Source organism: Eptesicus fuscus, chromosome 9 (genome assembly GCF_027574615.1).
Source record: "Eptesicus fuscus isolate TK198812 chromosome 9, DD_ASM_mEF_20220401, whole genome shotgun sequence".
Taxonomy (NCBI): domain Eukaryota; kingdom Metazoa; phylum Chordata; class Mammalia; order Chiroptera; family Vespertilionidae; genus Eptesicus; species Eptesicus fuscus.
The window spans coordinates 17080972-17097748 of record NC_072481.1 but is presented as its reverse complement, the minus strand read 5'-3'; the positions used below and the strand labels follow the sequence as shown (position 1 = coordinate 17097748).

The window sequence follows — 16777 nt, the reverse complement described above, 5'->3', positions numbered from 1 at the left end:
TATTTAGCAATTATTTACATCTGCTACTATATTAGTTATATGTTACAAAACATTCACAAATATAAATTAAAAAGGACATTAAAAATATGAAGGGGTGTACTAATAACTTAGGTATCCCAGTGTATCATCTTGTGTACTCAGGGCATGGGTGCTCACTTTGGAGACCACTGCTCAGGGAATTGCTGTCCCCATTAGAACGCCCTCCCCACTGCCCAGTGGCTTATTCCAGAGGTAAAGAAGACAAAAGCACCCTGAGGGGGGTGTCGGTCTTTGGTCCATTCTCTGCTGACCTTCATTGCTCTGATCAGACATGCACAGTTGTGATTTTCAAACATGTTTTCCTTTTAAGCCTGGCTTTCCCCATTGTGAAATTTTTTCATTTCTCATTTGGCCACTCGGAAATCCCCTTTTGTAGGAACTGGTAGCCCACTTCTCCGTCCGTTGTTCCTCCCCCCCACCCCCCACCCCACACACACACCCCTTTTTTTGTGATTGTGCTAAATTTGTTGCCAAGGTTAAATGCGAAGTGAAAACTATTGGTGTTTTGCATGTGGGCTTGGCTCCTAGGGGCTCTGTGCCCGGGAGGAACTTTTCTGTCTCACTTTGTTGCTTATTGCTTGTCCAGAATACTCTTCCTCAGGGTCCTCCTCTGCAGTTTAGATTATCTCTCTGGAGGAGGGCATGAGAACCAGGTGGGGGAGATGAGGATGGGGTACTAGATACTTCACCTGGAAAAATCCATGCAGTGGTGGGAAGGCCAGAAGGCCTGGGAAGAGCAGTAGGTCCAGACAGCCCAGAGGGGTGAGAGCAAGCAAAAGGATGACAAACTCAGGTGTAGTTCCTAGAATCTAAGAATTGGAAATTTGGCCCTCACCTCAACTGGAGACTCAGATCACCTTGTCTGCCTCCTGTCCTCTGCTGACCATGCTGGTTAGTTCCAGGAAACCAAAGTCCCACCACTTCAGGAAATGAGGCTTCTGGTCTTCCCTACTGAACAGGCCTACAATGACCTTAGAAGCTGAGTTAATCAGATGATTCCATGGCTAGGAGACAGTGTGGACATGTGGAAAGAATATAGGTTTGATATTGGTCAGTAATAATGATACATGTTTATCAAGTGTTTATTATGTCTCAAGCACCGTGTTAAATGCTTTACAAAAGTTAACTGATTTGATTCTTAAAACAGTCCTGTGAGGTAGGTAACTTAGTTTTATTTTACACTAGAGGCCCAGTGCATGATTGAATCATGCACGCATAGGGTCCCCTACATGCTTTCGCTTTCAATTGCAGGGGAGCTGGGTGCCTGTTCGCTGGTGCCGGAGCAGACAGGCACCCAGCTCCCCCGCTTTTGATGGTCCACGGCGGGACGTGAGCTCGCTGCCCCAGAGGCCCCTTCTGTGCCGCAGCACAGCCATGGCACAGACGCTGAGCTCGTGCCACTGATGGCAACACGAGCTCAGCGTCCTGCCAGCCCAATCGGCTACCCCAGCCACCCCGAGTCCCACCCCGTGCCTCCCGCTGGCCCAATCGTGGGCGTAGCGGAGTGATGGTAATTTACATATTACCCTTTTATTAGGTAGGATGTGAAGAAAGTAAATCTTAGGTTAAAATAACTTGCTCATAGTCATAGCGGATAGATGGTGAGCTGGCATCCTAACCCAAGTTCGTGACCAGTCTGCCTCCTGAAACACTTGATCACTCAAGCTTGTTTCCTGATCTTGAAAATCAGGCTATTATCTACCTCAGAAACTTGAAGATTTAAATAGGTTTGTAAAGGATCTGGCACACAGAATAAGTGATGTCTTGTCATTTTCCCAGGAGCTCAGGTGTCCTTTTTATTTTATGGTTCTTGAGTGAAATCATCTTGGGTAATCACCTACAGCTGCCATGTGCTAGGAGCTGCAGAGAGGAGGAAGACAGTCCTTGTATCCCAGGAGCTGAGAGCCTTGGCAGGGGAGAGGGAGGAAGGAGGGGAGCAGGAAGCAGGCCAAGGGGGTGGCAAACATAAAGGGCTCAGTTCAGTGTGATCAGGATTGAGTCCCCCTTTGCCAAGAGGCAGGAGTCACGGTGCTGCCATCACTGAAGTTGGTAGTTTTGATTCCTTTCTTACCGACCAGTGAGACAGCTGGTGTAGGGGACACAGGGTGGAGTGGAAACGAGCTGGCTCTTCTGGACACCAACACTGAGTCAGGACATCAAGTGTAGGGGCTAGGCCCACACAAGCCAGCCCTCTAGGCAGAGACCTAGAACCCGAGGGAAGCTGGGACTGTGTCCATCCCGTTTCCGATCGGTCCCACAAAGCCATTCCCTGTCCACGGTTTGGTTTCCGTGAGACTGTCCAAGGTCTTCTAATGGCTTGTAGCATTGGCTGGGATGCTGGACTCCCTGAGAAGCAGCAGTCAGGAAGCATGGTTCCCCGGCATCTAGAGGGTTTTCCGGAAGTGCTCAACTACCTCTTCGTAATCGTGGTCTTCGTAATCGTGGTCGTCGTCATCTGCAAAGGAGTCCAGGTCAGTGAGGCTCTGTCCTTAGCAGGCTCCTTCCCCACTTTACCACTTTAGGGCACACTTCCTCGCCAGGCAGGGAAGGGCTGGTCTGAGTGCTCTTAAGGTTCTTGCAAGCCTGGAAACTATAAATTCTTCTGACTGAACACTGCAGACATCCCCCCTATATGCTTTGGGGACGGAGGGAGTGTGTTGAGAGAGGAACTCATTTTCCTTGCCAGGGCTCTGTGTAGACAACAAGCAGGAACTGGGCCCAAAGTCACTTCCATCAGGAACCAAGGCTGGGAGAGGGACAGTGGGGATCCTTCAGCCTAAGCCCCCCCCTCCATCTCCCCCCCCCCCCCCCTCGATATAGGCTTGACCATCCAGCTGGGACCGCAGAAGGGTCTGCCTGTTGGCAGGGCCTTGCTGAATGTTTGGCCAGCAGCCTCAGAGGATCCGGGTAGGAAAGGTAGAAGGGAGGACAAGGGTGAATAGGGGCTGACAGGGCTTACCTGGACCCAGAAGGTGGGACTTGGTGGGTTTCAGGCCCTTGTTGGCAGAAATCTTGCTGTAGGTATTGGATATGCCCTCTGTGACTGCTGGCAGGGTTTTCATCTTGAGTTTGGGCAACAGGACAGGCAGCTGCTCTGCTGGGGCTGGAGAAGACTAAGTGGGAGAAAAAAGCAGAAGTCAGCAGGGTCCCAAGAAATAGAGCAGCAGAATCCGTGAAATGTAATTTCCTTCAAACACCACTTCCTCTGTTCCCTTCTCTACCTCCTTTTCAGGGTAGGGCTTATCAGGACTCCCTTGTGCCTGAGACTATATGCATATCTGCTCATTTAACCCTCAGGTGACCCTCTGAGTAGTTGGTTCAGTCCCCAATTTACACTTGAGGAAATGGGCTCAGGGAGAGTATGCCATGTCAGACCTCACACGGGGATCCTAGCTGGACCAACACTCGGGCCCAGACCATGTCTGTCACCTAAAGCTGGTGCTCTTTCCACCACCCTGTGCTTTGGAGAACATGTATAGCTCCCTGGTCAGCAAAAAGAATACTAAGACCCAGAGAGGAAAAGCTGCTGGATCAAGGACGACAAGCAGGAACTGGGCCCAAAGTCACTTCCATCGGGAACCAAGGCTGGGACAGGTCAACAACGGCCCCTCTTGAGATATGACCTTTTTCTGGAAGGCAGCTATGCTCACCACTATACCACCAACGCCGACTGACCTCTTTCTGAACTGAGACCCAACATCCATTTTTTTGAACTTTCTACCCACACAGTGCAAACTATGAGCAGAGCATGGTAGTTAGCTGTTCAAGCCCGGTGGTCAGACCCCATTTTAAACCCCCCTCACCTCTTGGTAGCCAGGTGATCTCGGGTAAATTACCTCCCAGCACTCTTATTTTCTCCTCAGTACAAAGGATGTCACTGGCCACCTCAGAGGTACAACATGAGAGCCAGGTGGAGCAATGCATAGGTGCCTGCCATAGAGCAAGCACCCTGCAGGTAGCAGCTAATGGAACAGTGAGTGATGTTATCTCAGGGTCACTGATGAGGAAACGGATGCTCGGAGTCAGGCCACGAAGTGAGTAAACTGGGACTACAACAGTCTTTCTGTCTCAGTGACTGGTTCCGTCCCCCTTATTGAGATTCCGTTTCATTCAGTTCAGCACTCCCTGGCATTTCTCTGCCCACTTTGGAGTGGGTGAGGTCCCTGCACCCACAGAACTCTCATTCTAGCCAGAGAGACTCGGGTATATCTAACTGAAAACTACGTGTGTGTGTGTGTGTGTGTGTGTGTGTGTGTGTGTGTGTGTGTGTCCCGACTCCCAAGCTACATCCAACATGCAGGGTGAATACACAAGAGGGAGGACTCGGTGGCCAGGAGGAAATCTGAGCTGAGCCTTGCCCGCGAGCCTGAAAGAAAGAAGATGCCTGGCTAAAGGGTTGGTGTGTGTCAAGTGCTGAGGCCGGAGTCCTGGCATAGTGAGGGAGCGTCAGGAGCCTCTGTGGCTGGAGTGTGGACTTCAGAGTGGGTGGGGGAAGGTGGGCCTGGGAAAGTGAGACTGAGCTCAGCTTAGAAGGGACCCTGATGCTATGTTACGGGGCCTGTATTACCCCCTGGCAATGGGGAGCCACTGGAGGTTTCAGAAAATACGGCCAAAACCCATGGGTGACCAGGGAAGGAGTAGGAAGTCAATTCTGACAGCAATGGAAAGGGTCGAAGAGGCTGCTGAAACAGTTTCAGTGAAAATCAAATCTTGAACTAGAGTGACTTCAAGGGTAGCAAAGAGGCAAAGCACAGTGACCTTGCAGTCAGTATGCTTATGCTCCAGTTCAGGCCTCCTGTTTAACTGACTTGGGGTGAACCTCAGGGTCTGTGAGTCACTTTCTCAACCATAAACATGATAACCACGCCAACGTCAGGATTGTGAGGATGGAGTCAGAATAACAGGTGCAAAGTGTGCAAGTTTATAAACTGCAAGTGCTAGTTGTAAGAGAAATGGGATGCTAGACAGAATGGCTGGACTTGCAGTGACCCTAACAGGTGAACCCACCCCGCCCACTTTGGTGGTGCTGGTACCTGGCTGCGCTGTTTCTTCTGCCCACTGAGGCCCTGGCGCTTCGGGGGCCTGGGCGGGGCCTGGCTCTCAAAGGCAGGCAACTTCCGCAGGTGATAATAGAAGACGTCCGTCAGCTCCTCCACGGTGGCCATGGGGAGAGACCCGGCTGGCCAGCCTGGCTGCTCCTCGGCCTCCACAACAGTCAGGTCCAGCCACCGGGGAGGGATCTCAAAGGACATTCCAGGCTCAGAGTCCAGGCTGACCACCAGGAAGGGTTCCATGATCTTCTCCTCCAGCCGCAGCCCCGGGAAGAAGGTCAGAGGGTCAGCAGGGTGGCTGGCGTCCTTGGTCACCACCTTGACCTCACAGGGCAGCGGGAACTGGGCAGTCAGATCCGCCAGGCTGTAGCGCCGGCCATCACTCATCTCCTCCACGAAGCCGCCGCAGAAGTACAGGGGCAGCACAACCTGTTCTTGGTCCTCTGCCTCCTCTTCACACTCTTCCTCCTCGGCCTGGTCACTGAGCCGACGGCACACCAAGATGTCTGTGCCCCTGCCCTGAGCCTCGGCCTGACCAGACCCCACCACCTCCAGCCTGTCTCCCATAGTCAGCGAGGTGAACCCAGGGACCTCCATCTCATCCCCCTCGCAGTCCTGCATGGCCACCACCCGGAGAGGCTGGCCTGGCCGGAGAGCGCTCAGGATGTCGTAGGCCGTGGAGAACTCTCTGGGCCGTCGCCGCAGCTTACCCTGGTAGGCCCCAGAGACCAGGAAGTATCGAGGCATCTTTCGGCCCTTGGATGAGGCTAGGACCCGCCAGGGTGGCGAAGCCGGGCCATAGATGCAGAGCCTCTGGCCTTTCCGCAAGGAGTTCACCCAAGGGCTGAGGAAGATGGGGGGGCCGTCTGGAACTTCCAGGATCTCTGTGGTCAGGGGGAAGGGGCCTCCCCGCGCCAGGACCTCACTCAGCATCAGCGGTTGGATGAAGTGGATGTGTTGGGAGGAGGCGGTGACATCCTCCACGTCGACCTCCAGAGTAGAAGGGATGCTGACGACGGTCCTGCGCACTGTGGAGGAGGAAGGTCAGCTCAGTGGCATGGCCACACCCACCTCAGCGGTGCACCCTCCACCCCCAGCAGAGATCTGGGCCGGCTGACCTCTTTCCTGTTCTTTAAGTTATTTTAGAAATTATTAAACATTTATAGAAGTAGAGAGACTAGTATAGTGACCCCCTCATGTACCCAGCTTCAACACTGAACTCAAAGCTCATCTTTAATTTCTACTCCCATCTATCTGTTCCCCTCCACTGAATTATTTTGAATCAGAACAATCTTTGACTATTTCAGCCCCTAAAAGAAGGGATGGTTTAAAAATTTTAAAGCATAACCACAATGCCATTACCACACTGAAATAATAATGATTATTTGATAATTCCTTAATACCAAATATCCAATCAGTTCAACCACTTTTTAAATTTTAATTGAATTTTTAATGTAATTTTATAAGCTGCCTTTCCAAGTCCTTTCTGGATTTAAATAAAGAGATAAAACCAAATGAAGACAAACACTGACTAAATGACCTTGGGCAACTTGTCTCCTCTCTGGATTAGTACCTGGTACATAAACTCAAAGGGTGACTGATTATCTGGCAAATTGGCCCACCCACTGTGTTGGCTGATCTACCCCACATAGAAGATGGAGCAGGATAGCCTCCCATTTTGCAGAAGAGAACACTGAGGCTCAGAGGGGGTGGTGATGACTTCCCTCAGTCACATTTTTGGGATTTTTGCTTTGTGCTAGACGAGCTGATAATGGGTTGAAGCTAGAAGATGGGGGTTCCTTATACTGTTTTGTTTTTTTCTTCAAAATAAGTTATGAGTTACCTGAGCTGCCTCATTATCCAGCACAGCCTGCCAAGCCCTCCCACCCCACCATTAAAATCCCTGGCCCCCCAGATGTGGTCTCTTATTGCCCAGGGCTCCCTGGGAAAGAGCTAACTTCAGTTCCTGAGGGGGAAATGCTCAAGATGAGCCTGAAATATCTTACGGGAAAGAAGAAAATCTATTCAAGACCACTAAGGCTTGTCAGAAGGATTTAGGGGCCGATGTGAAACAGCTTCCATGGCTCCCCCTGGCCAAGCTGAGCTCATCTGAGCTTCCCATAAGATTAACCATTTCAGTGGATTGAAACACTGAAAACATTTCGTCCCTGAGTTCATAGTGATAAAGAAGAAAAAACTGAATCACCCATTGAAGGATGCTGAGGAGCCAACTCGTTCTTTTAAAAACTAGTAAAAAGGATTTCTTAGTCTCAGTGAGGCTGGTGGCAGGGCTGGTGAAACGAAGGTAGAACCTGGCCTTGGAGGCTGAGCCTGAGGAGGTGAATGGTCCCGGGACCCCTGCATGTACAAACACAATGTCCTGTAGTTCCTGCAAACTGGAACCAAAGAGCAGACGAGGGGAGTTTTCTCTCTATGCGGTTTCCCATGAAGACGGAATGACGGGATTAAAATATCACCATTGCAATTTCTAATGAAATCATGGATCTAGGCAGTGATCATCAACAGCTACTCACATTGTGTTATTTGAGCTCCACCTCATGGCAAGGCTGGTGCTCAAGTTAGTCAGATGGGTGGCAGGCACAGAGCCACGCGTGGATTCCCTTGCCCCACACCTCGCAACCGTGACAAACTGCCTCCTGCATCTGTTCAGGCCTCTAGAGCTAGGTGCCTGTTTGCAGGTGAGCAGAAAGAGCCAACGGCACGCCGGAGGCTGCTATCCCTAGAAAAGCCTGCCTGCGTGTTGCCCCCTGGCTGGCGTGCAGGAATGTGGATTTGGGGAGGGCCCCCACCCTTTACTGGTAAGAGTGGGTCACTGTCTAAGCTGCACAAACAGCGTGGCTTAAGCTGAACGCCTGCTTTCCTTCCCGGAGTCTGGAATCTTGGTACATGCTGGGCAGAGGATGCCTCCGTGATCAGGCGCAGTAAAAACCTTGGGCGCCGGTTCGCTAATGAGCTTCCGTGGTCTCACACGTGCTGTCACAGTTCAGTGTGGAGGATTAAGTGTGCCTGTGTGACTCCCCCGTGTCCTCTGGGCTTCTCCGCCTGCACGTTCCCTGTGCTGACTGTGCTTTGTGCCCTTTCACTGGAATGCATTCAGCTGTGACTGAATCACCCGACCTGGGTGGTCTCAGGGCCAGACCCAACAGGAGAGTCAGAGGACAGAGCAGGTTAACACTCCACAGGGATGCTGGCAGCAAAACCCAAAACGTGAAGAAGCCTGTAGCACAAATGGCCTACTCCCCGCAACAGAAAAATTACAAGAAAAATAGAGAATAAAGGGAACCTTTAGCTTAAAAGGGACTTAAAAGACATAACAATCAACAGCAATGTTGTGGACCTTATGTGGGTCCAGAGGTGAATAAACTAAAAAAAATTATGAGCCCTAACTGGTTTGGCTCAGTGGATAGAGCATCGGCCTGAGGACTGAAGGGTCCCAGGTTTCGATTCCAGTCAAGGGCATATACCTTGGTTGCGGGCACATCCCCAGTAGGGAGTGTGCAGGAGGCAGCTGATCGATATTTGTCTCTCATCGATGTTTCTAACTCTATCCCTCTCCCTTCCTCTCTGTAAAAAAAAATCAATAAAAAATATATTTAAAACAATTTTACTAAATAAATAAATAAAAATTATGAGACAGTGGAGGAAATTCAAACACCAGGTGGGTATTCTCACCATGTGGTAGGAGTTATTGTTCTTTCTTTTGATGATGGTATTGAAAAAGTCACAAGCTTCTGGTCAGGATGGTGGCATAGGGCCCTGATCGGGTAGCTCAGTTGGTTAGAGTGTCATCCTCATACACTAAGTTTGCAGATTTGATCCCTGGTCAGGGCATATACTAGTACAAGTATCAACTGATGAATACATAAATAAGTGGAACAACAAATCAATATCTTTCTCTCTCTCAAAATCAATTAAAAAAAAAAAGATGACGTAGGTAAATGCGGCACTGGAGTCCTCCCACAACCACGTCAAAATTGCAACTAAACTACAGAACAGCCATCATTTTGAACCATCTGAAATCTAGCTGAGCAGAAGTCCTACAACTACGGATATAAAGAAGAAGCCACGTGTGCCTGAATGGCTGGACAGTGTGCAGGAAAGTGGGGAGCTATTTCATTTGGAACTGAGCGAGGAGGCAGAAGACAGCCTCCCTGAGACATCTGTTGTGACCAGGTCAGTGCAGTGAAAATAGGTTACTACTGAAGAGGATGATTACAAAGAAGGAAAAAAGTATGTACCCAAACTCAAGCAGTTTACCAAAAATTTAAAAAGTCAAAGGCTTTACCCAAGCACTATAATATTTAAAAAAAAAAAATAGCAATGACATTGGGCCAGTCTCCATTCTAAAGCATCAGTCCAGCCCTGTCCAGCATGGCTCAATGGACAGAGTGTCAGCCCACGCACTGAAAGATCTCAGGTTCGATTCCCAGTCACGGAACACATGCCTGGGTTGCAGGCTTGATCATGCAGGAGGCAGCTGATTGATATTTCTCTCTCATTGATGGTTTTTACTCTCCCTTTCTCTCTAAAAAATCAATAGAAACATTTAAAAATAAATAAATAAATCATCAGTCCAACCAGAAAACAGGAGTTGTTATCCAACAGAAGTGCAAAGACATGAACGTCTATGTAAACCCCAAAAAGCGAATGGTCCCCAAAGCCAGAGAGCAGCTCAAGCTTCCGGAAGGGCTGATCGGTATCATCCATCGGACCAAGTGGAGCTGGAGAAAAACTGGAAAACAGGCCGGGGAGAGCCTGGGGTGCACGGCCAGGGGGACCTGCCATGAGCGTGGTCAGATAGGAACTGGTAAGGGCTGCTGCTGCGTCCTGTTAGCTGAGATACACAGTTAACGATGCCTTGTCAGGAAGGTGATCCAAACAGAATCCCAGCCAGGGTCTCAGCAGATTAAGGACTGCTTGGTGGAATTGTTAAGCGTGGTGTACTGTCAGATAAAGTGCTCTTAAACACTTCAGTGTCTTGGGGGAGAAAAGTCACATTTTAAAATAGAGACACCTTTTTTTTTTTTTTTTAAAGAGAAACATATTGGAGTATTTTCAAAAGAAATGTTAAGATACCTGGGGTTTGCTCTGAAGTAATCAGGTGAGATGGGGTGGGGAGAGAGGGGTTGGGGAGAGATCAAACAGGATCAATAATGAGTCGACAATTATGATGTTGGGTAATGGGATCATGGGGGTTGTTATATTCTTCCCTGCTTTTGTAATGGATTGAATTTTTACATAGTAAAGTAGGGTTTTTTGTTTTGTGTTTTGTTTTCTTTTAACATGTCTTTATTGATTTTAGAGAGAGGAAGGGAGAGGGCAGAGAGATAGAAACATCAATGGTGAGAAAGAATCATTGATCCGCTGCCTCCTGCACGCCCCCTACTGGAGATCCATCCCTCAACCCCAGGCATGTGCCCTGACTGGGAATCGAACTAGTGACCTCTTGGTTCATGGGTTAATGCTCAACCACTGAGCCACACCAGCTGGGTGTAAAGTAGTTTTTAAAGATTTTTTTAAAACGGCAAAAAAAATAATCCCCCCTTGGCTCTGTCGTCTGCCAGGAATCCCGACTAATTGCTCTTGGTAACTGCCAGAAAGCCGAACCTCAAACTCTGGCCTCCAGGGAAGAGGCCCAGGTGCCATTCTTCTACCGCTCTCTGCTCGGGCTCGGCCTGGGACTGGACACCAACCCTGCTCTGCATGCTGCCACCAGCCTGTCCTGAGAGAGAGCTTGTGCGCCGCTGGGGGTTCCGCTCAGCGCCCTGTCACTCCGACAGAAGGGCCCTTGGAACAATCCTGCTCTCCCCAGAGGCGGGAAAACACGTTTCTCTGAGCAAATGGGCAGGTGTCACCGGTCTCTTTGACCTACTGCTAGTACCTCACAACCCAGCTTCACCCAATTTCATAAAATCCCGGGGCCTCACTCTCAACTTATCCTATTTTCCTATCTCCTTTACACCCACTTCCCACTCTGAGAATCTATTCTGTAAGCCACCTGGAATCCCCAGACTATGGGCCGGGGTCCTCCACCAGAGCTGCCCCCCCAGGGCCCTCTGTCCCTCCCCCACCAACGCCCACCCACCTGCCCCGACCACTCACTGTGCATGATGGCTAGGATCTCATACTGGGGCCTCAGGATCACGGAGCGCCAGGGGAAGGCGGGGCAGGTGAGCAGGAGGTCCCTGAGGGCCAGGGCCTGCAGCAGGGTCCGAGGGGCACCGGTCTCCAGTTCCCAGAAGGGCCCCTTCGTGGACAGGGGCAGGTGCAGCACGTCCACCTGGGTCTCCGTGCCCAGCACACAGCGGGCGGAGCAGGTCCCCAGGTACATTTCCACAGACTCGAGCATGAGGGGCTGCTCCTCAGGCACCGCCAGGGCCTTTGTGTCAATTCTGCGGGTCGACATGAACCAGATGGGCAGCTGCTTGGAGCTCTGGGTGACAGCAGAGTACAGTTCCTTCAGGGTTCCATAGCTCTGGGGGCCGGTGAGGGGGCTGAAGAGGCCTGGGGGGCACAGCAGAGGGTGTCAGGGGGCAGGCCTGGGTTGGGTCCAGGGCTCTATGTACCAGGCCTCAGTCTGGCCAAAGAGAACCCAGATTCCCCCGAGGACAGATGCCAAGGGCATACCAGCATCTGGATACCCGGGCTGTAGGGTTGAGAAAGGGGAGGCAGCAAGTGACCACGTGTGAATGGACAGCGAGGGCCGAGTGGAGATAGTCCCTCTGACGCACAAACAGACGGGACAGACAGAGAACAGAACAGGGACCTGTTCCCATAGACACACTGACAACTGCCACATTTTCCTACCTCCCGACCCCACCTGCCTCTAAGTTTGCCAACTTTGCCTCCAGACACCTCACCACGGCTCCAGTGCCACACTTCCAACACCTGTCACCCATCCTGGGCAGCGCCATTGTCCCTCTTCCCCAAACTAGAGACCCAGGAGCCTCTGGCCAAATGAGCTCTGACATCCCCCCACCCCCCACTTAAGTGTCCGCCAATTCTGGCTGCTCTCACCTCTCTGCCCCTCCCCCACCCCATCCAATCTTGCCGCCCGACTGCCCTAAACTAACCCCTCATCTGGACATGAGTCCTGAGACTTTCCTGCCCAAACCTCAGCAAGCACCGAAGCTAGGGAACATCGTACAGACCCGGACTGAGTGCCATTCTGCAAAAGCACGGGTCTGGACTCCAAAACGTGGGTGTCAGGACACGGAAAGGCTGAGGAGCTCGCCCGGCCCTAAGGAGGCTAAGAAACAGGTCGGCCGCCGGCGCTGTGTGATCGGGGACTGGATTCGGGATCAAGGGGAAAAACGGCTCCAGAGGCTTTATTAGGGCAGCTGGCGAAACTGGAGTGCAGCCCTGGTTAGGCACTAGTGGTGTATCAACATTAAATTTCCTAGATCTGATCATTAAACTATAGTTTTGTGAGCCTATGTCCTTTTAGGAGACACACTAAATAATGGGGGTAATATTTAGACGCAAATGGCATCATTTCTGCCATTTACTCTCAAATAGTTCAAGGAAAATATATACATAAACACATACATATATAGTGACATGTTCGTGTGTGTGTGTGTGTGAAAAGAGAGGAAGGGAAAGAGAAAGCAATGTAACAAAATGTTTAGCAATCAGTGCCTCTGGATAAGGTGTACAGTAGTTCTAGCAAGTCTTCTGTAAATTTGGAATTATTTCCAAATAAAAGCGGAATCCTCAAATACAAAACAACACAACATCACTTTCATATTTAAAACCTCACTGGCTCCTCAGTGTCTTCAAAATAAAGACCTACACGTGTCTGTGCCCCTCACAGGCCCCTTCGGTCTGACTCCCGCCACCTCCCCTCCCCCCATCTGGAGCACACACCCTCACCTACCCCGTTGGGGCGATCACAGTGACTCATACTGAGAAACAGCTCCGTGCCAGGCCTTCATGCATGGCAGCTCATCTCATCCTCACGTCGCGCCTGAGCGCCCCCCGGCACCGAGGAGGAAGCCGAGGCCCAGCGAGGTCAGGGGAACGGACCACGCCACAGCTGGTGGTTGCAGAGCGGGATTCCCGGCCGGGCTGCTGGCGTGAGCATCGGGCCCACCGTCCACCACACTACACACTTCCCGAAACAACTGAGCCACATGGGGTTTCTGAAGCCCCAAATGTGCACATGCTACTCTCTCTGGCTACTTCTTCTAGGGCTCCTTCCTCCAGCACGGGGCCACCTCCTCCAGGAGGCCTGCCCAGACCCCTGAGGCCGGCCACTCCCGCCAGAGCCCCCTCTACACTTGTGCCTGTTTCTGCTGCTCTTTCTCTCACTGCCATCGTGGTAGCTCCCCCCCGCCCCACCCCCGCCCCCGAGAGGGCGCCCCTGGTTCATCCTGAACCCCAGCCCCCAGCACAGAGGTGTCAATAATATCCAGTAAGTGAATGTATGAGCGAACAGAGACAGGCACGTGGACAAAGACCTGGAACAGAAGAATCCCTGCCGAGATGTGATCCGAGAGATGGGCAGGGAGAGGGCGCCGCCAGGCCAGGCTCAGGCACAGACCCCCCGAGGGCATCCTGAGCCTGAAGGCTAGTGGCGTGCGCGTCGCATGTGCCAACCCAGAGGAGTGGGAGTGCGTGCTGGAGTCGGCAGGCCCACGCGCGTGTCTGCAGGTGTGCCCGGAGGGTGCCAGGACACCCGGGGAGACAGAGGTGCCAACCTTACCCTTGAAGTTGGGGTCCAGCTCCATGGTCTGGCCCGTGCTGGGGTTCTCACAGACAACCTTCTGGAGGCGAACCTGGGTGACCTTGATCAGGTCCCCTGTGGACAGGCAGCACTCATTCCCACAGATCTCGTAGACGGAACCTGCGGAGACACAGCCTCAGTTTCCCCGTTCAGCAGGGGCCAAGCGCTGGGCAGCCTGTGCCCTGTGCTCCCATCAGCCCTGCCCCGTCACACCTGTGCACACGCGTTCCTGCTGCCAGGAATGCCCTGCCCTGCCTTAGGCAGCGCGAAGGCCCCCTTTCCCTTCGAGGGATGTACCTTCTGCGGCACATCTTCTGGGCTCTGCACGCCCCCGCGCCTCCTGAACAGCGCTCGGGGCAGCTGGACCCGCTTAGCGCCACGGCAGCGGCACAGGCCTGGCCTCTCCGTCCGAGCTAAGTCACGTGAGTAAAACCGGTGACTGCGTCCCCGCAGTGCAGCTAGCTCATCAGGCCCAGGCCGGGGCGGTGGCTTCCCACGGTCACGCAGGGCCGAGCACCCACCGGGTGCCGCCTTCTTCTTCAGATGAGTTGTTTTCCAAGGAAGCACAGGAGGAAACGGAGGGCCCCCGGCAGGGTGGTCCCGTGGCAGGGTCCTGGGACCCCGTAAAAGCAGTGTGTGGGCCATGGAGATCTCTCTCCCACACCGAGTGCCCAGGCTCTGCGTCCTGCTGGCGACCGACAGCCAAGTCCAGTGGGGCCAGCCTTGAGGCCATCAGACCGCCTCCCCCCCACCCCCCCCACACACACACACCGCAGCCCGCAGGGCCTGCACACAGCCCGGAGAAGCTGTCAAAACCTCTTTCCTGGTCCCAGGGAAGTGCACACCGACTCACAAGCACACAGTCCGACTGCGGTTCGGGGCGGGGAGCACAGCGCTGCATGTGTGTCGTTGCATGTAAGCCCATGTAAGTCCTCGGAGGACAGGCAGCTTCCTTTCCCAAATGATGGAACTGAGCCTCGGCGAGGCTGCAGGGTGGCCCGGGGTGACAGGCGGTAAGAGCCTAACTGGGACTTGAGTCCAGGGTGTTTGCCTCCAAAGCTGCAATTCCTAACCCCTTCCGAGTGCCCGGGCCTGCGCCTGCCCCGGCATCGCCACCTGTCCTCCTCCACACGCTCCCCGTCTCCACACCCATCTGCTTCTTATCCTACCCCAAGGCTGGTCACTTCCCACCACCCGGCCGAGGCAGAATGATGAAACCCGGGTGTTATGACACCCAGCGAGCAGGGGATGTCCGGCACAGAACGAACAGAGCCGGGCGCCTGCAGAAGCCCCGGGGGTAGAGCCAGGATTTGAACCCAGATCCATCCGATTCCCAAGTGGACCTGGCCAGACCTGCCCCCTGTGTGGCCCTGCCTGTCTCACCCTCGGTCCAGGGCCCAGGGGGCCTCAGAGCACTGACTGTCCGGGAAGCTGCCGGGAGGGGACAGAGAGGCAGGACAGCCAGGGCGCCCTGAATTAATGTGCTCTCTAAGGAGGCGCCCCGGCCCCCCCCAGAGCCTTGGTTCCCTCTCTCCTCCACTTTCTCCTTCCCCGCTCTGTCTCCCACAGCTCCTCCCTCACCCTGCACCGCCCAGTTTCCCATCTGCTGAGCAGCCGTCTTCCCCCTTCCACCCCGGCGGCCGGGCCTCTGGCTCCTTCAGGTGTAACCAGTGACCGGGGCGCCGGGTGAGCGGCCAGGTGAGCGGCCGGCCGGCGTGCGAGGAGCGGAGCCGGGAAGCTCGCAGGACCGCAGCCGCGCAAACCGAGAGCTGCAGAGCCGCTCAGACCGCGCCCCGCCCACTGCAGCCCCGCAGGGACAGGTGCGACGGAGGGACGTGCGGGAGGTGCAGACGGGTGTCGGGCAGGGGGAGCGACAGGAGCGGAGGGCGGACCGGCCCGTTAGAACCAAGTCCGGGGCGCCCCAATGCCGCGGCCGCACACCGGACCTGGGCAGCCGTCCTCTCCCTTCCACCGCCCGTCAGCGGTCCCACCGGGCCGGCCCGGTTCGCCCACCTGGACGTCTGAGCTACCCCGGTGGAGTGTGGCCCCAAACCACACAGCTGGGGCGGCGCACGTTCCCGGGTGCCTAGCGCCCCAGCAGCGCCTCTGCCCCCCACGCGGGGGGAGCCGGGCCAGGCGGGCCGCGGGCGCGGGGGGGGGCGGCCCTGCACTCACCCTGGAAGTAGACGCCCGAGCAGACCCGCAGCACCCGCGGCAGGGAGGCGGGGTCCAGGGCGCAAACGAAGTCCTGCAGCGACACGGGCTCCATGGTCCGCGAGGCTCGCCGGACGCGGACCGAGTGGCCGGCGCCCGCGCTCGGGCCGGAGCCGCAGCGCAGCCCCGCCCCGCCCCGCCCCGCCCCGCCCCGCCAGAGCCACAGCCCCGCCCCACCGGAGCCACAGCCCCGCCCCACCGGAGCCACAGCCCCGCCCCGCAGCCCCGCCCCGCCAGAGCCACAGCCCCGCCCCGCCAGAGCCACAGCCCCGCCCCCCCGGAGCCACAGCCCCGCCCCACCGGAGCCACAGCCCCGCCCCGCAGCCCCGCCCCGCCAGAGCCACAGCCCCGCCCCACCGGAGCCACAGCCCCGCCCCACCGGAGCCACAGCCCCGCCCCACCGGAGCCACAGCCCCGCCCTGCAGCCCCGCCCCGCCAGAGCCACAGCCCCGCCCCGCCAGAGCCACAGCCCCGCCCCACCGGAGCCACAGCCCCGCCCCACCGGAGCCGCAGCCCCGCCCCTCCCCGCTGCCCCGCCCCACAGCCCCGCAGCCCCGCCCCGCAGCCCCGCAGCCCCGCAGACCCGCAGCCCCGCAGCCCCGCAGCCCCGCAGCCCCGCAGCCCCGCAGCCCCGCAGCCCCGCAGCCCCGCCCCGCAGCCCCGCCGCCCCGCCGCCCCGCAGCCCCGCAGCCCCGCAGCCCCGCAGCCCCGCCCCGCCTACGGGGTA

General features: G+C 55.0%; 1 protein-coding gene across 1 annotated transcript; it reads right to left on the bottom strand.

Moving 5' to 3' along the window:
* Nucleotides 1-1100: 1100 nt before the first annotated feature.
* THEMIS2 (thymocyte selection associated family member 2) lies at nt 1101-16146 on the bottom strand. Its single transcript, XM_054721188.1, has 6 exons — nt 16012-16146; nt 13816-13956; nt 11214-11615; nt 5073-6118; nt 2999-3152; nt 1101-2494 (listed from the first exon to the last, which is right to left on the bottom strand). Exons 1-6 carry the CDS (start codon nt 16103-16105, stop codon nt 2424-2426), a joined length of 1908 nt encoding a protein of 635 aa, XP_054577163.1. The 5' UTR covers nt 16106-16146; the 3' UTR covers nt 1101-2423.
* Nucleotides 16147-16777: the final 631 nt, after the last annotated feature.

Excerpts from the sequence above, each read along its gene's own strand:
- THEMIS2 (XM_054721188.1), bottom strand. The coding sequence starts at position 16,105 with ATGGAGCCCGTGTCGCTGCAGGACTTCGTTTGCGCCCTGGACCCCGCC. Across the intron at positions 13,957-16,011 it reads CTCGGGCGTCTACTTCCAGG|GTTCCGTCTACGAGATCTGT; the intron begins GTGAGTGCAGGG and ends GTGTCTCCGCAG. Across the intron at positions 3,153-5,072 it reads AGAAGAAACAGCGCAGCCAG|TCTTCTCCAGCCCCAGCAGA; the intron begins GTACCAGCACCA and ends TCTCCCACTTAG.